The 26,375-nt window shown below is 64.3% G+C and overlaps 3 protein-coding genes across 3 annotated transcripts; 1 reads left to right on the top strand and 2 right to left on the bottom strand.

The window, feature by feature from the left end:
• Positions 1 to 1,596: 1,596 nt before the first annotated feature.
• On the bottom strand, positions 1,597 to 5,087 carry LOC128848437 (protein Bouncer-like). The gene is made up of 3 exons (XM_054048437.1): positions 4,938 to 5,087; positions 2,610 to 2,723; positions 1,597 to 1,939 (listed from the first exon to the last, which is right to left on the bottom strand). The coding sequence occupies exons 1-3, from the start codon at positions 4,987 to 4,989 to the stop codon at positions 1,809 to 1,811; spliced, it is 297 nt and encodes a 98-aa protein (XP_053904412.1). The 5' UTR covers positions 4,990 to 5,087; the 3' UTR covers positions 1,597 to 1,808.
• An 11,011-nt stretch (positions 5,088 to 16,098) lies between these two features.
• Positions 16,099 to 17,976, bottom strand: LOC128848105 (lymphocyte antigen 6 complex locus protein G6c-like). Its single transcript, XM_054047887.1, has 3 exons — positions 17,786 to 17,976; positions 17,457 to 17,576; positions 16,099 to 16,993 (listed from the first exon to the last, which is right to left on the bottom strand). Exons 1-3 carry the CDS (start codon positions 17,835 to 17,837, stop codon positions 16,755 to 16,757), a joined length of 411 nt encoding a protein of 136 aa, XP_053903862.1. The 5' UTR covers positions 17,838 to 17,976; the 3' UTR covers positions 16,099 to 16,754.
• A 2,827-nt stretch (positions 17,977 to 20,803) lies between these two features.
• On the top strand, positions 20,804 to 25,904 carry LOC128848200 (lymphocyte antigen 6 complex locus protein G6c-like). Its single transcript, XM_054048016.1, has 3 exons — positions 20,804 to 20,975; positions 23,314 to 23,430; positions 24,562 to 25,904. The coding sequence occupies exons 1-3, from the start codon at positions 20,924 to 20,926 to the stop codon at positions 24,768 to 24,770; spliced, it is 378 nt and encodes a 125-aa protein (XP_053903991.1). The 5' UTR covers positions 20,804 to 20,923; the 3' UTR covers positions 24,771 to 25,904.
• Positions 25,905 to 26,375: the final 471 nt, after the last annotated feature.

Here is a 26,375-nt window from a genome sequence, read left to right as displayed (position 1 = left end):
AACCCGGAGACCCCAAAGGCATCCAGATGGCAGCATTGGGGAATACGGTGGGAAGTAGCCCAGGGGAACTGGGCAGGGGACCGGGTACAGAACCGGATCTTGGGCTGGCGTGTTTCGCTCGGCACCTCGCTGACTCAGTGCCACGTGCACTCACCATTGCCAGGGCCCTGGCTGGGACCTGGTGGAGAGGGAGGGCCCGGACCCTCCTACCCCTGCCGCCCTCTGCAGGTGGCAGCTCACCTCCCCGACTCTGACCATTAGGCCGCATAGCCCTGCTAAGGAGGGCAACTTTCCTGACTCTGGACACTCGGCCACTCAACTCTGCTAAGGACGTCAGCCATACAGACTGGGGTCACAGCGCAATTATATTGACTCTGGCCATGGGCCGTACTGCCCTGAGGCTAAGGGCAGGCAGGCGGACTTAACTGTGGATCTGTGACGCCTTTGCCACACCCCAAAGAGGGATGGGGTGTACTTGCCCCACGACATAGAAAACCATCCAGTCGGGCTGAGGTGGGTCCAAGCCAACCGGGAAACATCGAAAACAATCGCTTAAAACTAGACCCAGCTGGAGAAATCCCCCAGCGGGCGCGAATTCAGAAAAAGTGCGACTTCTATTCCATTGGCAGTTCGTTAATGTGTCCCGAGCGGCCTGGATCCACTGAAGCCATGGAGAACAGCCGGTGACAAGTAGATGTTCTTAGAAATGCAGATTCTTGACATGACTCTGGTCTATAAAGGCTTAGAGACAGATTTTTAAAGGTATTAAACACAACAGATGCCAAGAGGCACCTAGGGGGATGTTTCAAAAGCGTCCAGGTGCCCGATCCCCATTGAAATCAGAGTTAGGGGATCAGGAACTTGGTGCCCAGTTGCATTTTTAAGCACCCAAATAGCTTTCAATCCCCGGATATTTCCAGCCTGACTGCCTTAGGCTTAACGCAAGTCTCGCTGAATCCCTTGCACACCTGCATGTTGTGTTTCTTAAATGCCTAGAGCAGTGGTTCTCAACAGGGGTACAAGTCCACCGGGGGTATGAAGAGCTCTTCCAGGCAGTCCATCAACTCCTCTCACTATTTGCCTAGTTTGACAAAAGGCTACAGAAAAATTTCTGGCTCTGTCGCTCTCTCTCGGTCCCCGTCCAAACTCAGAATCACCACAAACTAAAATTTCCTACAGACGATGACTTGTTTATACAGGCGAGTCTCATCTTCCGCTGGGGTTACGTTCCGCTGTCAGCGCCTAAAGCGAAAATTGCGTATAGTCAAATTTAGATTGCGTGTAATGGCGGGCGGAATCGCCCGCACTACAGGTACAGTATTTAAATTGTTATTTTTCTCTCTTTTTTTTTTTTTTGCCGACCGCGCAACGCTGAATTCGCGCATGTTAAATGCGCGTAAGATGAGGCTCGCCTGTACTGCTAGAACCTGGAAATGGGCGACAGGGAAAAATTCCCTGTTCTGTTCACTCCCTCTGGGGCACCTGGCATTGGCCACTGTGGGAAGACAGGATACTGGACTAGACGGACCTTTGCTCTGACCCCGTCTGGCCGCTCTTATGTTCTTATGTCCTATACACTGAAATGTAAGCACAGGATTTCTATTCCAATTGATTTATTTTCTAATTATAGCATCAAACTGAGAAAGTCAGCCACTGTTCAGTCACAGCGAGCTGGGACACTTCTGTATTTTGACGTCAGCGAGTCGTTTTTAAGGGAGGTGAAATTTGGGGGCACGCAAGACAAATCCGAGCCCTGAAATGGGGGGCAGTCAGAGGCGCCGGCCCCAGGGGTGCTCCGGGGCCCTGGCCTAATTGCAGAAATCGCCCTCACAGCAGGTGTAGGAGGTGGTGTAGGTGACGCCGGCCCAGGTGGCCGTGTCCTGGGTGCTGCATTTCACCTCGTCCACACAGTTCTTCCGCACAATCGTCTTGTGGCCAGCTGGGGGGAGAGAGAGAGAGGGAATGAGAGAAGGAAAAAGGAAACAAGAGAATGAAGGAAGGAGGGAGGAACCAAGGGAAAGAGAGTGAGAGAGAGAGAGAACAAAAAAGAGAACAGAGGAACGAGAGAGAACATGAAGGAATAAGAAAAGGAACGAGAGAGCAACAGAGCCAGAGAACAAGGGAACGAGACAGGGACCGAGAGAGAGCGATAGAGCAGGAGAATGAGGGAAGGGGGCAGAGACCAAGAGAGAGCGATGGAGCCAGAGAATGAGAGAGAGCGACGGAGCTGGAGAACGGGGGAACGGGACAGGGACCGAGAGAGAGCGATAGAGCAGGAGAAGGGGGGAAGGGGACGGGGACAGAGAGAGAGCGACGGAGCCGGAGAAGGAGGGAAGGGGATGGGGACCAAGAGAGAGCGACAGAGCCGGAAAAGGAGGGAAGGGGACGGGCACCGAGAGAGAGTGACGGAGCTGGAGAACGGGGGAACGGGACAGGGACTGAGGGAGAGTGACAGAGCCAGAGAAGGGGGGAAGGGGACGGGCACAGAGAGTGACGGAGCCGGAGAACAGGGGAAGGGGATGGGGACCGAGAGAGGGAGGGAGCCCCAGGGAGAGGGAAGGCGGCAGGAAGGGGGAAGGAGCCCAAAGCCGCGGGCAGGGGGCTGTTACCTGCGTGGCCCCGGATGGTGGCACAGAGCTGCCTGGCCTGGCAGGTGACCGGGGTGAGCTGACAGGGGGCGTCGAACGCGGTGAAGTCGCATTTCAGGCACTGCAGGGCCGCGCCTGGGAACAGAGAGCAGGGGGGTGAGAGTGGGCCCCTCCCCACAGATCCCCCCCCAGCTGGGCACTAGGGGCTGCTCCCCGGGGGGGTCCCTGCCTGCAGTTAGGCCTGTCCCCAGCCCCACGACCGCGCCCCTTGGAGGGAGCCCCGGGGAATGAGGCGGGGAGCTGGGACTCGCCGGGAGGCTGCTAGTCCAGCCATGGGTTCCTCCCCACCCCCGGCCAGCTTAGCCTCTGCCGGTGCCCCTCACTCCCGACCCGCAGCCCCTGCTAGCCCAGCCCTGGGCTCCCCCCCACACCCGGACACGTCCTAATAATCTTGGGCCTGGGGGGCAAAGTGCGACTCTCCTCTGGGACGAGAACCAACGGAGAAAACTGTTGCGCAGCTAAAAATATTTCTTCTGGGCTGTGAGCGAAGTGGCAGCTGGTCGGGCAGCTTCAGTATCGTCCCCCCCTCCCCGCCCCCATCCTCTCCCCCACCCCGACCTCCCCCCGCAACCCGCGCATGCTGATAAGCTACGGTAGCCAGAGCCTGGGGCTAATCATTCAAAGGGGCCTGTAAACAGGACACGTTTAAGGCAGCAAAAATAACCCCATTTTTCCCACCCCACTACTCCACCTCCCCCGGTTCCCCTTAAAGCTCCGTCTGCCACCCCCCAACGCCCCCGTTACGCCGCTTCCTTCCTCCCATGCTAAAAAAAAGAGATTAATAAGACTGGGACTTTTGAACTTGGAAAAGAGCAGACTAAGGGGGGATATGACTGAGGTCTATAAAATCATGACTGGCTTGGAGAAAGTGAATAAGGAAGTGTTATTTACTCCTTGTCATAACACAAGAACTTGGGGCCACCCAATAAAATTAATAGGCAGCAGGTTTAAAACAAACACAAGAAAGTATTTCTTCACACAACACACTGTTAACCTGTGGAACTCCTTGCCAGAGGATGTTGTGAAGGCCAAGACTATAACGGGGTTCAAAAGGGAGCTAGATAGATTCATGGAGGATAGGTCCATCAATGGCTATTAGCCAGGCTGGGTAGGGATGGTGTCCCTAGCCTCGGTTTGCCAGAGGCTGGGAATGGGCGATGCGGGATGGATCAGTTGATGATTCCCTGTTCTGTTCATTCCCTCTGGGGCACCTGGCATTGGCCACTGTCAGTAGACAGGATACTGGGCTGGATGGACCTTTGGTCTGACCCAGTCTGGCCGCTTTTATGTTCTTCTCTTGGGAAGAATCACCTTAATTCTGGCTGCTTTTTGTCCAATGGCCTGAGTTTTGGGAATTAAACTCTTCCAGTCGGGAAGGAGAGCAGAGCCTTTCGGGACAAAGCGGGGAATTTTCTTGGGGTTTTGCATGACTGCTGTGTGCATGCCTCAGTTTCCCTGTGGGCTGTGTGTGTAACCAGGGGGTTGGAGAGGGGGGGTTGCTGTTGCAGAGGAAGACCAGGTGTGACCTGGGCTAGCAGTCAGGACCCCAGACAAGGGCCTGGAGATTGGGTAACCCAGCGTGACCGAAAGGCCCAGCCCAGCTCGGGAGGACAAAGGGCTGAGGAGAGAGGACCCTGGCGACCTGCCCAGCCCGTGGGGAGCAAAGGACAGAAGGGGGGGGCTGTTTACCGGGACCGAGGACAAAGGACGGGGGAGGGGACATCGGATGATCGGGTGGAAGGAGGGGGCTGCTGGACGGGGGACAAGGAGCAGCCGGAGCCCCATGGGACGGGGATGGGCCCAGCTGGCGGGGACAGAGACTGGCCTGGCCCGAGCCCCCTGAGAACCGCCTGGGCTGGGTTGGGCCCTACAATAAACGCTCCTGGTTTGACGCTGGTGGAGAGCCCCTTGCAGGCTGGGGATCGGGGGGGCGTCGCTCCCTCTAGAGGGATTCCCGGGGGGCTGGAGCGAGGTGACTCCCTGCGGGGCCCACGGCAGAGCCAGGTGGTGGAGGCTCAGAGGTGCGGTCCCGGGGGGTGGCGGGGCCAGAGGGCCTGACCCTGGTGCGATCTTCCCAGGGGGCTCTTGCACCAAAGGGGGGGGGCCTCCCATGGGGCCATATGGAGGCCTGGGGGTCCGGGACCCCTTGAAATCCTGCTTAGTGCTGTGGCCTGGTGTGGCAGCGAGTTCCACGGCGGGGGGGTCTCTCTGGCGAGGAGGGACTGGAGAATACAGAGCGAGCCCCCCAAGGGGAGGCGGGGCAAAGACCCCCCAGGTTTCCCCGCTTACCCAGCCCGGCGCAGGTCAGAGCGGCCAGGCACAGGAGGAGAATTTTGCCCATGGTCGGCTCCGGGCGAGGCGGCTGCCGGGGCGGGTTGTGGAGACTCGGGGGTTGCGGCTGAGTCTGCGTCTGGCTGCGTCGATCTGACACACACAGCCGGGCAGGGCCGCGGAGCAACACGTGAACCCGGGGGCCTGACTGGCACAAGCTGTAAACACACCCACGTGTGCAGCTGACACAGAGCCCGGGATTAGCTGGAGACCTATTTGTACAGATGGAGCAAACACACACACACATACACATACACACACTCACACACACACACACATACACTCACACTCCCAATCCCTCAAACAAACACATACACACAATTACACATACACACACATTCACACTCACTAACACACAAACATACACACCTACACACTCTCACTCACAGACACATACACACAAACCTACACACATCTACATACACACACACTCACTAACACACACTCACTAACACCTACACACACCTATACACACAAACACACACAAGCTCACTCATTCACACATACACACTCTCACACTCCCATACTCACACACCCACACACATACATACACACACTCTCTCAAATATGCACAAAACACACATACACACAGAGTACATGCTAACACACACCGACCTGTGTAGCTGACACCAACAGTAACACACTCACCCACCCCCGACAGACAGACACAGGGTGTAAAGACACACGTAGGTAAAACACACACCCTTGTAGCTAATACACACACAAACACACATACACACACACCAAACAAACACAGAGTAAATGCCAATACACACACACAAGGTGTAAATGTTAACACACACTTAAGACACAGTCACACAGAAGAGACACACACACAAATACCGACACACAGACTAATCCACTGGGCACAAGTTGACAAGCCTCCCACTCACAAGGTGTAAACAGAATCACACAAACACACCTGCGCTGCCAACAGAGACACCGGGATGGTAACACACAATCACTCACAAAAACACAGACAAACCCTACAAACAAAAGAGGGTCCTGTGGCACCTTTGAGACTAACAGAAGTATTGGGAGCATAAGCTTTCGTGGGTAGGAACCTCACTTCTTCAGATGCAAGTAATGGAAATCTCCAGAGGCAGGTATATATCAGTGTGGAGTTAACGAGGTTAGTTCAATCAGGGAGGGTGAGGTGCTCTGCTAGCAGTTGAGGTGTGAACACCAAGGGAGGAGAAACTGCTTCTGTAGTTGGATAGCCATTCACAGTCTTTGTTTAATCCTGATCTGATGGTGTCAAATTTGCAAATGAACTGGAGCTCAGCAGTTTCTCTTTGGAGTCTGGTCCTGAAGTTTTTTTGCTGTAAGATGGCTACCTTTAAATCTGCTATTGTGTGGCCAGGGAGGTTGAAGTGTTCTCCTACAGGTTTTTGTATATTTCCATTCCTGATATCTGACTTGTGTCCATTTATCCTCTTGCGTAGTGACTGTCCAGTTTGGCCAATGTACATAGCAGAGGGGCATTGCTGGCATATGATGGCATATATCACATTGGTGGACGTGCAGGTGAATGAGCCTACAGTCACCTACAGTCCTCAGCTTAAACCTCTCCAACGCATCATCAGTGATCTACAACCCATCCTGGACAATGATCCCTCACTTTCACAGACCTTGGGAGGCAGGCCAGTCCTCGCCCACAGACAACCTGCCAACCTTAAGCATATTCTCACCAGCAACCACACACCGCACCATAACAACTCTAACTCAGGAACCAATCCATGCAACAAACCTCGATGCCAACTCTGCCCACATATCTACACCAGCAACACCATCACTGGACCTAACCAGATCAGCTACAACATCACCGGCTCATTCACCTGCACGTCACACCCAACTCCTAGCAGAGCACCTCACCCTCCCTGATTGAACTAACCTCGTTATCTCCATACTGATATAGACCTGCCTCTGGAGATTTCCATTACTTGCATCTGAAGAAGTGAGGTTCTTACCCATGAAAGCTTATGCTCCCAATACTTCTGTTAGTCTCAAAGGTGCCACAGACCCTCTGTTGCTTTTTACAGATTCAGACTAACACGGCTACCCCTCTGATACCTACAAACAAATAGGCTCCCCCCAGCTCTGCCGGTGCCCCTCACTCCCAACCCGCAGCCCCTGCCCCCCCCCCAGTTCTGCCAGTGCCCCTCACTCCCGACCCGCAGCCCCTGCCAGCCCAGCCCTGGGCCACCCCCCCCCAGCTCTGCCGGTGCCCCTCACTCCCGACTCACAGCCCCTGCTAGCCCAGCCCTGCCCCCCCTGCTCTGCCGGTGCCCCTCACTCCCGACCCGCAGCCCCTGCTAACCCATCCCTGTCCCCCCAGCTCTGCCGGTGCCCCTCACTCCCGACCCGCAGCCCCTGCCAGCCCAGCCCTGCCCCCCCCAGCTCTGCCGGTGCCCCTCACTCCCGACCCGCAGCCCCTGCTAGCCCAGCCCTGCCCCCCCCAGCTCTGCCGGTGCCCCTCACTCCCGACCCGCAGCCCCCTGCTAGTCCAGCCCTGCCCCCCCAGCTCTGCCGGTGCCCCTCACTCCCGACCCGCAGCCCCCTGCTAGCCCAGCCCTGTCCCCCCCAGCTCTGCCGGTGCCCCTCAGTCCCGACCCGCAGCCCCTGCCAGCCCAGCCCTGCCCCCCCCAGCTCTGCCGGTGCCCCTCACTCCCGACCCGCAGCCCCTGCCAGCCCAGCCCTGCCCCCCCCAGCTCTGCCGGTGCCCCTCACTCCCGACCCGCAGCCCCCTGCTAGCCCAGCCCTGGGCTCCCCCCACTCTGCCGGTGCCCCTCACTCCCGACCCGCAGCCCCTGCTAGCCCAGCCCTGCCCCCCCCCAGCTCTGCCGGTGCCCCTCACTCCCGACCCGCAGCCCCTGCCAGCCCAGCCCTGCCGGTGCCCCGTGCTCTGCCGACCCGCAGCACAGTGGTTTGGGCTTCGCAGTTGGACACCGACGGTCCCAATGGGTAGGAAGTGGCCGAAGGGAGCGTTGCGGATTTACACCCGCAGAGGATTGGCCCTGGTAGGTCCCAGCCCCACGGAGAGCCCAGAGCCCAGAGCTGGGATACGAATTGCTCTGATCGTTGCTGGTTTCTGACCCCTTAGCCCAGGAGCAGTGGGGGGGGGGAGGGCGAGTGCCTGACCCCTGGCGGGAGGGAAACACGACCCTCTGCCCCCTGCCGTGTTCTCCCAGAGCCGGCGGTTTTGCAGTGGAAAGTCCAGCAATAGGTAACGAGCGCTGCCCAGCCGGTGACCGGACGGGACCTTCCCCCGCCGGGCGCATGGGAAAGTGCCAGGCTGGAAACCTCCACCCAGAACAGCGTCTGCTCAGGAACCAGCTCGGGCTGCGAACGAGGATAAATGCGGGGAGGTTGGACCCTTCGAGATCTCGTCATGGACGCAGTTTGGGGACCCCCAACGGCAGCTGAAGACCGGCCACCGCCCGGCTGCCTCAGTCCCGCTCGCGAGCCGCACCGCGCACCGGGCAGTACTGCGGGTCAGGGCGTTTTCCCCAGCGTGGCGGGCGCGGGGCAGCGCTCGAGGGCAGGGAACGTCGAGCTGTACACGAGAGCACTGGGGGGTCCCGTCTGGGGGTCCCGTCTGGGGGGCCGGCCATGTCACCGCTGACTTCTCCCCTCGCCCGGAGAGACGTTACCGGGAGCTTTGGGGGGAGCGAACCCCAGGGAAGCGCTGCGACGCTGGGCCAAGCCCCTGGCTGGGGGAAGGGGAGTCGCCGGTGCTGTGCCGAGTCAGCCCCCCAGGAATTCAGCGCCGGGCGGAGCCAGTGTCAGACAGAACCTGGGGTGTCCTGCCAGCCACCCAACCACAGCTCCAGCCAGCCAGCCCCAGATCCCCCCTCTCTCCATCCACCTTCCCAGCCCCAGCCCTGTCCACCCAGCCACCTCCATCTCCACCCAGCCACCCCCACCTCCCTTCCTCCATCCACCTACCCAACCACAGCTCCAGCCAGCCAGCCCCAGATCCCCCCTCTCTCCATCCATCCACCTACCCAACCCCAGCTCCGTCCTCTCAGCCACCCCCATCTCCACCCAGCCACCCCCACCTCCCTTCCTCCATCCACCTACCCAACCCCAGCTCCGTCCTCTCAGCCACCCCCATCTCCACCCAGCCAGCCCCAGATCCCCCCTCTCTCCATCCATCCACCTACCCGGCCCCAGCTCCGTCCTCTCAGCCACCCCCATCTCCACCCAGCCACCCCCAGCTCCCTTCCTCCATCCACCTACCCAACCCCAGCTCCTTCCACTCAGCCACCCCCATCTCCACCCAGCCAGCCCCAGATCCCCCCTCTCTCCATCCATCCACCTACCCGGCCCCAGCTCCTTCCACTCAGCCACCCCCATCTCCACCCAGCCAGCCCCAGATCCCCCCTCTCTCCCTCCATCCACCTACCCAGCCCCAGCTCCTTCCACTCAGCCACCCCCATCTCCACCCAGCCAGCCCCAGATCCCCCCTCTCTCCATCCATCCACCTACCCGGCCCCAGCTCCTTCCACTCAGCCACCCCCATCTCCACCCAGCCAGCCCCAGATCCCCCCTCTCTCCCTCCATCCACCTACCCAGCCCCAGCTCCTTCCACTCAGCCACCCCCATCTCCCCCCAGCCAGCCCCAGATCCCCCCTCTCTCCCTCCATCCACCTACCCAGCCCCCAGCTCCGTCCTCTCAACCACCCCCATCTCCACCCATCCACCCATAGCTCCATCCATCCCTTCAATCACCCCCAGCTCCCTCCATCCACCTCCCACTCCCTCCCTCCCTCCCTCCACCTACCCAGCCCCAGCCCTGTCCACCCATCCACCCCCATCTCCACCCAGCCACCCCCAGCTCCCTTCCTCCATCCACCTACCCAGCCCCAGCTCCTTCCACTCAGCCACCCCCATCTCCACCCAGCCAGCCCCAGATCCCCCCTCTCTCCCTCCATCCACCTACCCAGCCCCAGCTCCTTCCACTCAGCCACCCCCATCTCCACCCAGCCAGCCCCAGATCCCCCCTCTCTCCCTCCATCCACCTACCCAGCCCCCAGCTCCGTCCTCTCAACCACCCCCATCTCCACCCAGCCAGCCCCAGATCCCCCCTCTCTCCATCCATCCACCTACCCGGCCCCAGCTCCGTCCTCTCAGCCACCCCCATCTCCACCCATCCACCCATAGCTCCATCCATCCCTTCAATCACCCCCAGCTCCCTCCATCCACCTCCCACTCCCTCCCTCCCTCCCTCCACCTACCCAGCCCCAGCTCCGTCCACTCAGCCACCTCCATCTCCACCCAGCCACCCCCAGCTCCCTTCCTCCATCCACCTACCCAACCCCAGCTCCTTCCACTCAGCCACCCCCATCTCCACCCAGCCAGCCCCAGATCCCCCCTCTCTCCATCCACCTACCCAGCCCCAGCCCTGTCCACCCAGCCACCCCCATCTCCACCCAGCCACCCCCAGTTCCCTCCCTCCATCCACCTACCCAGCCCCAGACCTGTCCACCCAGCCACCCCCATCTCCACCCAGCCACCCCCAGTTCCCTCCCTCCCTCCACCTACCCAGCCCCAGCTCCGTCCACTCAGCCACCTCCATCTCCTCTCCACCCCAGCCAGTGCCCCACTCCCCAGCTCAGCCCATAGGAGGGAGCTCCCTCCTGTCCACTGGCTTTGTGGGGCCCCAACCCCGATCGCCCCATTGCCCCCCATAGCCCCATCCCAACTCCCCACAGCCCGTCCCCCCCAATGCCCCATCCCCCGCCCCATGGCTGCTGCCCCCAAGGAAGAACTGCTGGGTTGGAACCCTCTTCTTGTGGGGTTATGACATCAGCACTAGAACGACCAATCAGAATCTTCCTCCTCATTCTCTCACACCCCATCCATCAGTGGTGTAGATGGGAGAAACCCACTTCTCTGGGTAAGTGGTGCCCCTCACTCCCGACCCGCAGCCCCCTGCCCCCCCAGCCCTGCCGGTGCCCCTCACTCCCGACCCGCAGCCCCCTGCCCCCCCAGCCCTGCCGGTGCCCCTCACTCCCGACCCGCAGCCCCCTCCTCCCACCCCAGCCCTGCCGGTGCCCCTCACTCCCGACCCGCAGCCCCCTGCCCCCCCCAGCACTGCCGGTGCCCCTCACTCCCGACCCGCAGCCCCCTGCCCCCCCCAGCCCTGACGGTGCCCCTCACTCCCGACCCGCAGCCCCCTCCTCCCGCCCCAGCTCTGCCGGTGCCCCTCACTCCCGACCCGCAGCCCCTCCTCCCGCCCCAGCCCTGCCGGTGCCCCTCACTCCCGACCCGCAGCCCCCTGCCCCCCCCAGCCCTGCCGGTGCCCCTCACTCCCGACCCGCAGCCCCCTCCTCCCCCCCCAGCCCTGCCGGTGCCCCTCACTCCCGACCCGCAGCCCCCTCCTCCCGCCCCAGCCCTGCCGGTGCCCCTCACTCCCGACCCACAGCCCCCTGCCCCCCCCAGCCCTGCCGGTGCCCCTCACTCCCGACCCGCAGCCCCTCCTCCCGCCCCAGCCCTGCCGGTGCCCCTCACTCCCGACCCGCAGCCCCCTGCCCCCCCCAGCCCTGCCGGTGCCCCTCACTCCCGACCCGCAGCCCCCTCCTCCCGCCCCAGCCCTGCCGGTGCCCCTCACTCCCGACCCGCAGCCCCCTCCTCCCCCCCCAGCCCTGCCGGTGCCCCTCACTCCCGACCCGCAGCCCCCTCCTCCCGCCCCAGCTCTGCCGGTGCCCCTCACTCCCGACCCGCAGCCCCCTGGGCTCCCCCCAGCCCCACTGGCGCCCCTCACTCCCGACCCGCAGCCCCCTGCCCCCCCCAGCCCTGCCGGTGCCCCTCACTCCCGACCCGCAGCCCCCTGCCCCCCCCAGCCCTGCCGGTGCCCCTCACTCCCGACCCGCAGCCCCCTCCTCCCGCCAGCCCTGCCGGTGCCGCTCACTCCCGACCCGCAGCCCCCTGCCCCCCCCAGCCCTGCCGGTGCCCCTCACTCCCGACCCGCAGCCCCTGCCAGCCCAGCCCTGCCGGTGCCCCTCACTCCCGACCCGCAGCCCCCTGCCCCCCCCAGCCCTGCCGGTGCCCCTCACTCCCGACCCGCAGCCCCCTGCCCCCCCCAGCTCTGCCGGTGCCCCTCACTCCCGACCCGCAGCCCCCTCCTCCCGCCCCAGCCCTGCCGGTGCCCCTCACTCCCGACCCGCAGCCCCCTGCCCCCCCCAGCCCTGCCGGTGCCCCTCACTCCCGACCCGCAGCCCCCTGCCCCCCCCAGCCCTGCCGGTGCCCCTCACTCCCGACCCGCAGCCCCCTCCTCCCGCCCCAGCTCTGCCGGTGCCCCTCACTCCCGACCCGCAGCCCCCTGCCCCCCCCAGCCCTGCCGGTGCCCCTCACTCCCGACCCGCAGCCCCCTGCCCCCCCCAGCCCTGCCGGTGCCCCTCACTCCCGACCCGCAGCCCCCTGCCCCCCCCAGCCCTGCCGGTGCCCCTCACTCCCGACCCGCAGCCCCCTCCTCCCGCCCCAGCTCTGCCGGTGCCCCTCACTCCCGACCCGCAGCCCCCTGCCTCCCCCAGCCCTGCCGGTGCCCCTCACTCCCGACCCGCAGCCCCCTCCTCCCGCCCCAGCCCTGCCGGTGCCCCTCACTCCCGACCCGCAGCCCCCTCCTCCCGCCCCAGCCCTGCCGGTGCACCTCACTCCCGACCCGCAGCCCCCTGCCCCCCCCAGCCCTGCCGGTGCCCCTCACTCCCGACCCGCAGCCCCCTGCCCCCCCCAGCCCTGCCGGTGCCCCTCACTCCCGACCCGCAGCCCCCTCCTCCCGCCCCAGCTCTGCCTGTGCCCCTCACTCCCGACCCGCAGCCCCCTGCCCCCCCCAGCCCTGCCGGTGCCCCTCACTCCCGACCCGCAGCCCCCTCCTCCCGCCCCAGCCCTGCCGGTGCCCCTCACTCCCGACCCGCAGCCCCCTGCCCCCCCCAGCTCTGCCGGTGCCCCTCACTCCCGACCCGCAGCCCCCTGCCCCCCCCAGCTCTGCCTGTGCCCCTCACTCCCGACCCGCAGCCCCCTGCCCCCCCCAGCCCTGCCGGTGCCCCTCACTCCCGACCCGCAGCCCCCTCCTCCCGCCCCAGCCCTGCCGGTGCCCCTCACTCCCGACCCGCAGCCCCCTGCCCCCCCGAGCCCTGCCGGTGCCCCTCACTCCCGACCCGCAGCCCCCTGCCCCCCCCAGCCCTGCCGGTGCCCCTCACTCCCGACCCGCAGCCCCCTGCTATCCCAGCCCTGCCCCCTCCCACCCCAGCTCTGCCGGTGCCCCTCACTCCCGACCCGCAGCCCCCTGCCCCCCCCAGCCCTGCCGGTGCCCCTCACTCTCGACCCGCAGCCCCCTGCCCCCCCTGCCCCCCCCAGCCCTGCCGGTGCCCCTCACTCCCGACCCGCAGCCCCCTCCTCCCGCCCCAACCCTGCCGGTGCCCCTCACTCCCGACCCGCAGCCCCCTGCCCCCCCCAGCCCTGCCGGTGCCCCTCACTCCCGACCCGCAGCCCCCTCCTCCCGCCCCAGCCCTGCCGGTGCCCCTCACTCCCGACCCGCAGCCCCCTCCTCCCGCCCCAGCTCTGCCGATGCCCCTCACTCCCGACCCGCAGCCCCCTCCTCCCGCCCCAGACCTGCCGGTGCCCCTCACTCCCGACCCGCAGCCCCCTCCTCCCGCCCCAGCCCTGCCGGTGCCCCTCACTCCCGACCCGCAGCCCCCTCCTCCCGCCCCAGCTCTGCCGGTGCCCCTCACTCCCGACCCGCAGCCCCCTGCCAGCCCAGCCCTGCTCCCCCCAGCTCTGCCGGTGCCCCTCACTCCCGACCCTCAGCCCCCTGCTCCCCCCAGCCCTGCCGGTGCCCCTCACTCCCGACCCGCAGCCCCCTCCTCCCGCCCCAGCCCTGCCGGTGCCCCTCACTCCCGACCCGCAGCCCCCTGCCCCCCCCAGCCCTGCCGGTGCCCCTCACTCCCGACCCGCAGCCCCCTGCCCCCCCCAGCCCTGCCGGTGCCCCTCACTCCCGACCCGCAGCCCCCTCCTCCCGCCCCAGCTCTGCCGGTGCCCCTCACTCCCGACCCGCAGCCCCCTGCCCCCCCCAGCCCTGCCGGTGCCCCTCACTCCCGACCCGCAGCCCCCTCCTCCCGCCCCAGCCCTGCCGGTGCCCCTCACTCCCGACCCGCAGCCCCCTCCTCCCGCCCCAGCCCTGCCGGTGCCCCTCACTCCCGACCCGCAGCCCCCTGCCCCCCCCAGCTCTGCTGGTGCCCCTCACTCCCGACCCGCAGCCCCCTCCTCCCGCCCCAGCCCTGCCGGTGCCCCTCACTCCCGACCCGCAGCCCCCTGCCCCACCCCCAGCTCTGCCGGTGCCCCTCACTCCCGACCCGCAGCCCCCTGCCCCCCCCAGCCCTGCCGGTGCCCCTCACTCCCGACCCGCAGCCCCCTCCTCCCGCCCCAGCTCTGCCGGTGCCCCTCACTCCCGACCCGCAGCCCCCTCCTCCCGCCCCAGCCCTGCCGGTGCCCCTCACTCCCGACCCGCAGCCCCCTGCCCCCCCCCAGCTCTGCCGGTGCCCCTCACTCCCGACCCGCAGCCCCCTGCCCCTCCCAGCTCTGCCGGTGCCCCTCACTCCCGACCCGCAGCCCCCTGCCCCCCCCAGCCCTGCCGGTGCCCCTCACTCCCGACCCGCAGCCCCCTCCTCCCGCCCCAGCTCTGCCGGTGCCCCTCACTCCCGCCCCGCAGCCCCCTCCTCCCACCCCAGCTCTGCCGGTGCCCCTCACTCCCGACCCGCAGCCCCCTCCTCCCGCCCCAGCCCTGCCGGTGCCCCTCACTCCCGACCCGCAGCCCCCTGCTCCCCTCCCAGCTCTGCCGGTGCCCCTCACTCCCGACCCGCAGCCCCCTCCTCCCGCCCCAGCTCTGCCGATGCCCCTCACTCCCGACCCGCAGCCCCCTGCCCCCCCCCAGCCCTGCCGGTGCCCCTCACTCCCGACCCGCAGCCCCCTGCCCCCCCCAGCTCTGCCGGTGCCCCTCACTCCCGACCCGCAGCCCCCTCCTCCCACCCCAGCTCTGCCGGTGCCCCTCACTCCCGCCCCGCAGCCCCCTCCTCCCACCCCAGCTCTGCCGGTGCCCCTCACTCCCGACCCGCAGCCCCCTCCTCCCACCCCAGCTCTGACGGTGCCCCTCACTCCCGACCCGCAGCCCCCTCCTCCCACCCCAGCTCTGACGGTGCCCCTCACTCCCGACCCGCAGCCCCCTCCTCCCACCCCAGCTCTGACGGTGCCCCTCACTCCCGACCCGCAGCCCCCTCCTCCCGACCCAGCTCTGCCGGTGCCCCTCACTCCCGACCCGCAGCCCCCTCCTCCCGCCCCAGCTCTGCCGGTGCCCCTCACTCCCGACCCGCAGCCCCCTCCTCCCGACCCAGCTCTGCCGGTGCCCCTCACTCCCGACCCGCAGCCCCCTCCTCCCGACCCAGCCCTGCCGGTGCCCCTCACTCCCGACCCGCAGCCCCCTGCCCCCCCCCAGCTCTGCCGGTGCCCCTCACTCCCGACCCGCAGCCCCCTCCTCCCGCCCCAGCTCTGCCGGTGCCCCTCACTCCCAACCCGCAGCCCCCTCCTCCCGACCCAGCCCTGCCGGTGCCCCTCACTCCCGACCCGCAGCCCCCTCCTCCCGCCCCAGCTCTGCCGGTGCCCCTCACTCCCGACCCGCAGCCCCCTCCTCCCGCCCCAGCTCTGCCGGTGCCCCTCACTCCCGACCCTCAGCCCCCTGCTCCCCCCCCAGCTCTGCCGGTGCCCCTCACTCCCGACCTGCAGCCCCCTCCTCCCGCCCCAGCTCTGCCGGTGCCCCTTACTCCTGACCCGCAGCCCCCTCCTCCCGCCCCAGCTCTGCCAGTGCCCCTCACTCCCGACCCGCAGCCCCCTGCTCCCCCCCCCAGCTCTGCCGGTGCCCCTCACTCCCGACCCGCAGCCCCCTGCCAGCCCAGCCCTGCCCCCCCAGCTCTGCCGGTGCCCCTCACTCCCGACCTGCAGCCCCTGCTAGCCCAGCCCTGGGCTCTCCCACCCCTCCCCCCAGCTCACAGAACTGGGGATAGAACCCAGGAGTCCTGGCTCCCACCCCAGGCTCCATTTGCTTTTCAAAGCACCAGACACATCATCAGCTCATTAATTTGTTTACTTAGGTCAGGCTCCTCCTAAGGTCGCAGCGCTGGTTTGTTACTGTATGGTCTCGGGACTGTGGACATTCCAGTTTGTTATTGTAGGGTCTTCTGAGCACAGGGTCAGCGCTGGCCAGCTTGTTATGGTAGAGTCCTTCTTGAGTACAGGCCTGGCCTGGTTTGTTATTGTAGGTTCTTTCATAAGCCCTAGGGCTCTGTGGTCTGCTTTGTTATTCTAGGGCCTCTCGGGGAGCTTCACAGGTTGGTTTGTTATTGTAGGGTCTTTCTTGAGTGCTGGGCTTGCACAGAGGCCAGCTTATTTTTGTAGGATCTCTTGAGGGTGTTGGAGACTGAGTGGGCCAATGTGTTATGGCGGGGTCTCTCAGAGATTGGTTTGTTATTGTAGGGTCGTTCAGGGGCTTCACAGGTCAGTTTGTTGTTGTAGGGTCTCTCAGGGCCGTTTTTTTATTGTAGGGTCTCTCAGGGGCTCATTTATTTTTGTAGGGTCTCTCAGGGCTGGTTTGTTATTGTAGGGTCTCTCGGGGGCCGGTTTGTTATTGTAGGGTCTCTCGGGGCCTGGTTTGCTATTGTAAGGTCTCTGGGGAGGCAGGGTGCTGGGGGAGTCGTGGGGAGCAGGGGCGGGGGGGTCTCTGGCTCAGTGCAGGGCCCAGAGCGCCAGCACCCCCAGCAGGCCAGTGTGGGAGGCACGGAGGGCGCGGGGGGCGCAGCTCCAGGGCCAGCGGGCGGGCAGGGCGGGGGGCACGTTGCAGAGGTCGGTGTCGTTGCAGCAGGTGCGGTTGTAGGAGAAGCCGAAGAAGGGGTCGAGGAGGCCGGCAGCGTCGCAGGGGGTTCCGGGGGGGTTGCAGCCCAGGGTGGACAGCGAGAAGAGGGGGCCTGGGGGGGAGACGAGCCTGTGTCAGGGGGGCAGACTCAGAATGACACCAGCCCCCCCTATCTCCCAAGCCCCACACCTCCAACCCCCTGCCTCCTAAAACCTCCAGCCCCCCACCTCTACCCCCTGGTCCCAGCTCCCCCTGCCCCACACCTCCAGGCCTTTGTCCCCCCAGTCTCACATCACCAGCCCTCTGACCCCCCCGGCAATGAGCCTCACACCTCCAGACCCCCCAACCCCAGCCTTCCTGCCCCCAGCCCCGGCTACCTCGACACCTCCAGCCCCCAGGCCCCTACCCCACAGGGCGAGGCGGAAAGCAGGGGGGGAGAGCAGGGGAAGGAGGGGATGGAGCAGAGAGGAAGGAGGGGGGCAGAGTGGGGCAGGGGCCCTGCATCGCCCGGGGGGCCTGGCTCCCTCCCTCCCCCTGCCCCGAGGCCCAGCCCAGCACCTCCCAGGGGGACTCACCGAAGGTGGCGACGTGGCTCCAGCAAACGCCCCCGGGGGGGGCCTTGCATGTCCCCTGGCCCCACACGCAGCCCTCATAGGGATTTCCCACCTCGCACACACGGCACTCCAGCGCCCCCCCTGCCCGGAGAGACGGACACCCCGTCAGACCCACTGACACCCACCCCGCCCCCCAGAACCCCCCGACTCCCACCCTGGGGCCGGGTGGGAGCCGGCGCCCCCTAGAGGGGACAGGCCCCTGTGTCCCATTCCCCGCCCCCCAGAGCCAGCCCGTCCCGCCCCGGGGCCGGAGGGGACCTGTGCCCCGCGCAGGGGTCCCCGGCCCGCACCGGTGGCACAGCAGAGCAGGAAGGTGCCCGCGAGGAGCAGGGTCCGGCCCATGGCGCGGGCGGGCGAGCGGGCGGGTGAGGACACCGGACGCCGGCAGCCCCCTGAGCAATGGGGGGGTTGGGGGTCGGTCGCTGGGTCCCGGGCGAAGCAGGAGCCTGAAGTGACCTCAGTCCAGCGCCGGCCGCTGCGTGTCTGGGGCCGGGTTCATCCGAACACGCCCGAGTTTACTCTGCGCTTATCGGCCTGACGCAGCAGGGGAGTGGGTAAAAGGTAGGAACAGGGAATGGGCCTGTCCCCTCTAGGGGGCGCCGGCTCCCACCCGGCCCCAGGGCAGGGACTGGCTGGCTCAGGGGGGCAGGGAATGGGGCAGGGGCCTGTCCCCTCTAGGGGGCACCGGCTCCCATCCGGCCCCGGGACAGGGACTGGCTGCCTCAGGGGGGCAGGGAATGGGGCAAGGGGTCTGTCCCGTCTAGGGGGCGTTGGCTCCCACCCGGCCCCAGGGCAGGGACTGGCTGGCTCAGGGGGTCAGGGAATGGGGCAGGGGTCTGTCCCCTCTAGGGGGCGCTGGCTCCCACCTGACCCCAGGGCAGGGACTGGCTGGCTCAGGGGGTCAGGGAATGGGGCAGGGGCCTGTCCCCTCTAGGGGGCACCGGCTCCCACCCGGCCCCGGGACAGGGACTGGCTGGCTCAGGGGGTCAGGGAATGGGGCAGGGGTCTGTCCCCTCTAGGGGGCGCTGGCTCCCACCTGACCCCAGGGCAGGGACTGGCTGGCTCAGGGGGTCAGGGAATGGGGCAGGGGCCTGTCCCCTCTAGGGGGCACCGGCTCCCACCCGGCCCCGGGACAGGGACTGGCTGGCTCAGGGGGTGAGGGAATGAGGCCGGCCACATCTCATTGGTAGTCAGACCCACAGCTCCCAGGCGGGGGCAGGTCCAAACGAAATGGGGCAACTCCCCACCGGGGGGCGCTGCCTTTTGCCACCAGGGCCGGCTCAGAGCCGGCGTCCCTGAGCTGGCATCATGGGGCTGGTCCATGCTCCAGCCCGGCCCCTGTCTCCTGGGAGCGCCCCCCCTCTCCGGGGTCCCCCCTTTCCCCTGGCCCAGGCTTCTCAGTGCCCCCCAAGTTGCCTTCATCCCCCGTTCCCTTGTGAACCCCCAGATCCCCGGCCGGGTTTCCAGCTGATTGGCCGATCCTGGGGCGTCTCTTGTCTGATTTGACCCGGGTTTGGCCCCCACCCCGGACAGTCAAGGAGGCACACGCGCCGCCGGCCTCTGGCCCTGATCCCGGAGCAGCCGGATCCCTTTCGCTCCCACGGGGTAGCAATGCCACGGAGAGAGGGAAACCGAGGCACGCATCGGCTCCATACAAAGAGGACAGAACATTCCAACGTCTGGGTCCGGTTTCCTGCCCCCCTGAGCCAGCCGGTCCCTGCCCTGGGGCCCCCTAGAGGGACAGGCACCAGCCCCATTCCCTGTCCCCCTGAGCCAGCCCCTCCCTGCCCCTTGCCTCCAGGCCCCTGGCTGTGTGATTTCCCTCCCCCCGCCCTTGCAGGCCGAGGCCTCCTCCTACCAGCACCGGGAAATTTTACAAGCCGCCCAGCCCACCTGAGCCTTCATAAGTGTCTTGGGACTGGAGAGCATTGATGTGACTCAGCGACCCGTGGGCCGGTAGCCCGGACGCCTGGGTTCTCTCCCCGGCTCTGGGAGGGGAGTGGGGCCTAGGGTTTAGAGCAGGGGGGGCTGGGAGCTGGGACTCCTGGGTTCTCTCCCCGGCGCTGGGAGGGCAGTGGGGTCTGGTGGTTAGAGCAGGCGGGGCTGGGAGCCCGGACGCCTGGGTTCTCTCCCCGGCTCTGGGGGAGGGGACTGGGGGCTGGTGGTTAGAGCAGTGGGGGCTGGGAGCCAGGACTCCTGGGTTTTCTCCCCAGGTTTTCTGAGTCACTTTGCAGTTCTCGAGGGTCATTGCAACCCTCTTCTGACAACACAAATCACTGCCCGACCCTGGGGGAGGCGGAGGGGGGGCCGGAGCCAGAGGGGAGGGGAGTGGGGTCTGCTGGGTTAGAGCAGGGGGGGCTGGGAGCCGGGACTCCTGGCTTCTCTTCCCGGCTCTGGGGGAGGGGAGTGGGGTCTGGTGGTTAGAGCAGGGGGGGCTGGGAGCCAGGACTCCTGGGTTCTCTCCCCGGCGCTGGGAGGGCAGTGGGGTCTGGTGGGTTAGAGCAGGTGGGGCTGGGAGCCCGGACGCCTGGGTTCTCTCCCCGGCTCTGGAAGGGGGGTGGGGGTCTGGTGGTTAGAGCAGGGGGGGGCTGGGAGCCCGGACGCCTGGGTTCTCTTCCCAGGTTTTCTGAGTCACTTTGCAGTTCTCGAGGGTCATTGCAACCCTCTTCTGACAACACAAATCACTGCCCGACCCTGGGGGAGGCGGAGGGGGGGCCGGAGCCAGAGCCTGAATTCAGCCCCGTGAGCTGTGACAGATCCACAGGTCAGGAGGTTTTACAGACTCGGCCAATTCCAGCACCGGACAAAACAAACCAACTCCTTACGCAGCATTTTACACTGCTCAAACAGAGCCCAGGGCTGGGCTGGCAGGGGCTGCGGGTCGGGAGTGAGGGGCACCGGCAGAGCTGGGGGGGCCCAGGGCTGGGCTGGCAGGGGCTGCGGGTCGGGAGTGAGGGGCACCGGCAGAGCTGGAGGGGGGGCAGGGGCTGCGGGTCGGGAGTGAGGGGCACCGGCAGAGCTGGGGGGGCAGGGCTGGGCTGGCAGGGGCTGCGGGTCGGGAGTGAGGGACACCAGCAGGGCCGGGGGAGGATATCAGGGGGCTGCGGGTCGGGAGTGAGGGGCACCGGCAGGGCCGGGGTTGAGTTTCCCACGCAGGCCGGGCCGGGAATGCGAAGCCGCTTGAGTCACCTCCTTTTCTCTGGGTCTGATTTTTCAATTCCCAGCATCTGGGCGTCGCCCTCTCCCGGGTCCTGCCCCCTGATTGGCTGCTGCCAGCCCCGCCGAGGGATAAATACCCAGATGGGCCCCACCTGCCTTAGTTTCCCCAGAGAAGCACTTGAGCAGTGGCTGTTTCTATCTACCTGGTTCATTCCTCTCCTTCCTTGGTCACTTTCAGCCTTCCCTGAGCTGCCCCGAAACCAGCCGGGATGAGCAAAGTTCTGCTCCTGGGCTTGTCCCTGCTGCTCTGCTGTGCCCTGGGTGAGTCGCGGGGGCTCTGGGGGGCAGTGGCTGCTGGGGGGTGGAGAATCGGGCTGGGGCCAGGGCTGGAGTCTGAGCTCTGAGACCCAGGTGCGGGTGCCAGACTCTGGCTGAAGATCCTCGGGGGTGCTTCGCTTGCCTTGAAACCCCTGGAGACACTGGGGAGGGTGTGTGGGTCCCCTCCCCTGAGTACGGGAGGAGGGAACGTCTCCGGGTCTGTCAAGGGCATTTTTGCCCCAGTAAATGAGGATTGGCCTGAGTGAAGTTGTGGCAAATGGGGGTGGGGGCAGAACTCCTGGGTTCTTTCCCTGGCTGTGGGAGGGGAGGGGTGTGGGGTGTAGTGGCTAGAACAGGGTGGGGCTCAGATAGGACTCCTGGGTTCTCTCCTAGGCTGGGGAGGTGGGTGTGGGGGGTTAGAGTAGGGGAGGCTGGGAGCCAGGACTCCTGGGTTCTCTCCCTAGTTCTGGGAGGGGGAGTGGGGGCTGGTGGGCTAGAGCGGGGGGGGGGGGCTGGGAGCCAGGACTCCTGGGTTCTCTCCCTGGCTCTGGGAGGGGGTAAGGGCTGGTGGGTTAGAGCAGGGGGGACTGGGGTCCATTCCCGGCTCGCTGGGTGTCTTTAGGCAAACGGGTCCCTGGCCCGTCTCCCTGCCCACACAACTTGTGATTTGCTCGGGCACTTCCAGCTCCTTGGGGCGAGGCTGCCCCCAACCCGGCTTCTGCCTGCAAGTCCCAGCTCACCCAGGGGTAGGGGGGACTCGAAACTGTCATTAATAAACTGCAGTTTCAAGAGGGGACCTTGAAGTTGCTTTTCTTGTTGCTTTTTTCATCCTGAGGGCAGACTGGGGGCCCCTCTTGGAGAGGGGAAATTACGAGGGGAAATTTTTTTTAAGCTCCCTTCCCAGATGGAGAACCTTGAAACTGCTTTTCCCCCTCCAAGTTTAAAGGGGGAAGAGAGAGTCATTTCACCGCTGTGTGTATTTGCGTGTTGTGTTTGAAATGCTTTCCCTTTGAAGAGGGTGATGGTGGGGAGACTCCTTTTAATTAACTTTTAATAACCAGAGACTCTGACATTGGTGTCAGTCCCTTGTGTAACGTAGAAAGCGCTCTGGTCCCACAAGGGTGGGGTGACCGCCTTGCTCATCCACCCTGGGGCGCACACCGGGGAGATCAGCAGTGGCTCTGTTCTGTGGGTGTGGGGCGGGGGGGTGCTGTGGAGCTGTATGACTGGTTTCAGGGCCGTGGGGGCGGCGAGTGGACGCTTGGAATGACTCAAAATCCTCTCGACTCGCTCAAGTGTCCCTGTGGGTGGCGATTGCGCCCTCTCTTGTGGCTGGCGCACTGGAAACACCCCGCTAGAACGCTGAACTCGGATAACCTCGGCGTTCTCTGCCCACTTAACAGACTCTTAACATTCTTGTCTGTTCCCTGGCATGCACAGCACTGCATTGAAAGCTCAAATTCCTGGGGAGAGAACCCAGGAGTCCTGGCTCCCAACTGCCTCTGCTCTAACCCACTAGCCCCCCTCCCCTCCCAGATCTGAGGAGAGAACCCAGGAGTCCTGGCTCCCAGCCCCCCGCTCTAACCACTAGCCCCCGCTCCCCTCCCAGGGATAGAACCCAGGAGTCCTGACCTTCTCCCCAGCTGTGTGCTGTCACTGCTAGGTGTGTGCCCCAGTCCCTGGTGGCTCCCAGCCTGGCTAACCCCATTCTGCCTGCGACAAAGATCCCTTGAGGATCCGGTCCTGCCCCGGCTATGGAGCAGGTAATATCTGCGCCCCAGGATTGCAGGGTGCTTTCCACGCTCCACCCCAGAGGCAGCTGCATTTCTCTGCTGGAACTGAGGGGAGCCAGCTGTGCTCCACCCCAGAAGCCGCCGCATCTCTGCAGGAGGCACTCTCGGTGGTTAGGTAGCTTCCTACGTGTCCCAGTCGCCAGGGTTGGGTAAGTCGCTCGAGTGAGTCTCTGAGATTGGTTCTCCGCCCGCCCCGCCCCCCAGTCTCTCACACACACCCTGTGGGGGGGGGGGTGCCGCCCACGTGCAGGGTTTTGATGCCAGAGTTCTTCCCACTCCCTTGCACTTTGCCAAACCAGCAAGGAAAACAGCAACTGCATGCTGCACCCAGACACCTCGCTCCAGCGGCTTCGCTCTCTGGGGCGGTGAATATGGCTCAAAGTGAGGGGGGAAGAACCCAGGCGTCCTGGCTCCCAGCCCCCTCCCTTGTTCTAACCACCAGCCCCCACTCCCTTCCCAGAGCCGGAGGCTAGAACCCAGGCGTCCTGGCTCCCAGCCCCCTGCTTGGAGCGACTCTCCACTGACTGACCTCCTGTCTTTCCATGCAGCTCACGGCCTCGTTTGCAGGGTCTGCGAGTTCCAGGTGGGCAAGCTCTGCTTCCGCTCCCGCAGCCCCTGCAAGGCACAGGGGCAGCAAGTCTGTGAGACCACCAAGGCCTACATTGGTAAGTCCAAGGGAGCCCCCAGCTTGGAGCCGGGGCTCCTCTGAATCTAGGGGGAGGAGCGGCACCCCACCTCTAGGGGGAGCTCTGGGGGGGGGACTTTATTCTGCAGCAACTGGATGCTGTTGGAGACGAAGAACCGAGCTGGATGAATCCCTTGACGCAGTAGGTACCTAAGCACGGCCGCACCTTAGGCGGGAGGCGCCCACACGCCCAGGTCTGATCCCGGTGGACGACCATCCCTCCAAAGGAAAAGGCAGGTTTTCTTTGCACGAGCCTTGGTTGCCTCTCAAGGAGGTCTCTCCAAGGGTGGCTGGGTCTCCAAGGGACCTTGCATGGGGGTGAGGGCTCCAGAGACTCAACTCCTGCAAGACGAGAGGAACACAAGATGATGGAGGTCTCCTAATTTCTCCGTCAAGAACTAGAGTCCTGAGGTTGGAGAGCTCTCTTGGGAGGAGAAAGGGGGGATCTCTCTCTCGAAATGGGGGTGCCCTCCAGATGGGGGATGGAGAACAGGGGGAATGTCCCAAGGAGGCACCCTTTGCTCTTGAAGTTACCGAACAAATCCAGGGTTTTCCTAGAAGCCAGCGTTTGGCTCTGGAGGGAACGGATGAAGGACAGCTCCAACTGTCCAGAGAGGTCCCGTGGGGTTTGCTCCCATCTCTGAGCAGGGCAGGGGGATAGGAGAAGGGGGTTAGAGGATGGTACTAAAGGTGTCCACCTCAGATACCCTCCTGCCCATCTCACATGGTTTCCTGCTGCTGGGATCTGCTGGTGGAGATGTTTGGATTCTGTCAGTGGTGGATAAAGCTACTATAACTTACAGGCAAAACACCTCCTGACTGCTGTCCCTGCCCCTCCTGTGACTTCTCCCCTAGAGAATAACAACCTACTACTGCTAGCTAGTGCTATGTCTATTCTCTAGCTCAAGGGGTGGAGGGCAGACTCAGAGGTCCAGGGTTCAAATCCTGCTGATCATCCAACTTATGGGGGGTGGGATCACTTTCCAAGAGCCTCCCACCACCACTTCCCCTGCCCAGAGCTGGGGATAGAACAGGAATCCCTCCTCAAGCCAGGAATTGAACCTTGGCATCCTGAACCCCTGCTCACGGCTGCCCTGGTCTCTCCCTGCAGGCAAGGTCCCGCTGTTCTCCAAGTATGGCTGCAGCCGGACCCGCGAGACCTGCAACATGACAGAGCAGAAGGACGCCGTCTTCGAGGTCAGCTACAATCGGACCTGCTGCGAGACAGACCTGTGCAATGCTGCTGGCCCCGCCCGGGCAGCCGGGCTTCCCCTGCTCTCTGGGCTGGGAGCCCTGCTGGGGTGGTGGTTGCTGAAATAACCCCCGGCTCTCCCCTTCCCGGCCCTAGCCTCCACGCCCTCTCTGCTACACGCTCTTCCCTCCTGGGTCCTCCTTGCCACACGCTTAATTAGCAGGCTCCACTCCACCCCCTCAAGTCACCTTTTCCTCTGGTCTTCTTCCACCAAGCCTATTGCCTTCTCCCTGGTCTTCTCTATCCCACATGTAGCTGCCTCCTTTCCTTTCCCATGTCCTCTGTAGGTCTGCTGCAGCCTAGGAAGGGGACCAGGGAAAGCCAGCTACTACAGGCAGGATAGGGGGGGTACCTCAGCCCCCCTGAATCTGCCACCTGCCTTCTAAAGGGTTTTGATGCGCACACACTCCAAGAATCTAATCTCATCTTCTGGCCTGTGTCTCAAAGGGATGAAGTGATGACCGACCCTGAGCTAAAGCAGAGACACTGTCTATTTTAGACACAACATTGGAGGGGGGGGGGGTCTTCTCCCTAGAAGCTTCTGCAAACCCTAGCTCAGGACAGGTCTGAATACCCCATGGGCAGGAGACCATCCTCGGCTTTTCCACAGAGGCTGGCGGGACAAAACCCTGTGGTCTTATGGTTGAGTTGGAGGCAGCTGTACCCCCCCAAATCTCTCTTGCTCACCCACAGTTCTCCTGAAGGCATGTCCCCCAAGCTGAGAAGCATAGGCAGCTCCTTACCCCCACTGGAGAACAAAGGTCCCGGATCTTTGTCCCAGACATTAGACAGTGGGTTGGTTTGGGGTCTTCTGTGGTATCTCAAGACCTGTGGGAAGCTGATGGATAATTGAGTCCTTTAGGCCTCAGCAGAGGGTGAAACTGTGGATCCGAGCAGTTCCACACCACTTGTTCCCATGGGGAACAGATGCTCTAAATCTCCAGCGGAGACCAGGTGGCCTTTGCATAATCACTTGTGAGCAGGGCATGCTGGGGAGATGACAAAGCTGGAGAAGGATAAAGGCTGGCTACAGAGGCATAAACCCACCGGGTCCTTTCTGGTGTGTCAATTATAACTCTGCATATCTCCATGACCGAACCAGCTGTTCAGAAAGTGTCGCTTCCCTCGAGAGGTCTGGGTGTTTTTTTAATACTTTGTATGTACAGTGAATGGATTAATTAAAAAAAAGTGGCTTCCTGGTCTCGAAGTTGTCATCTCGCTGGCGGTGGTCACTCACCTGGAGACATCACAGCTCTTAGAAGAGCCCTGAGAATGGTTCAAGACCTGGACACCTCCTTAGGGTAATACAAATAATTAACAGGGCCTCTATCAGTGAGCAGTGCTAGGCGCTGTACAAACACACACAAACAAAATGGACTCTTTCCTCAAGAAGCTCAAATACAGGCAGGGGAGCAGAGGGAGACCATGTTGGTCAGTGTTAGACCATGGTATCAGCACTGTCCAGTGGTGGTTGGGTTTTTTGTAGACCCCCTGGCAAAGGAGTGAGGAGAAGGATAAGTGAGTTAGTTTTGTGGGTCTTTAGAGGTAGCTCTGTGACGAACTGGGCCTGTTCTCACTGTGGTCTGTGAATGCTGACAGGGGAGTGTGACTAGGATGGTCTGCATTGCAGGATGGGATCTGCCCGAGGGCGCATACCTGAGTGTGTAACATGA

This window comes from Malaclemys terrapin, chromosome 13 (assembly GCF_027887155.1).
Source record: "Malaclemys terrapin pileata isolate rMalTer1 chromosome 13, rMalTer1.hap1, whole genome shotgun sequence".
NCBI classification, from domain to species: domain Eukaryota; kingdom Metazoa; phylum Chordata; order Testudines; family Emydidae; genus Malaclemys; species Malaclemys terrapin.
The sequence above is the reverse complement of the archived record's forward strand: the minus strand, read 5'-3'. Positions and strand labels throughout refer to the sequence as shown.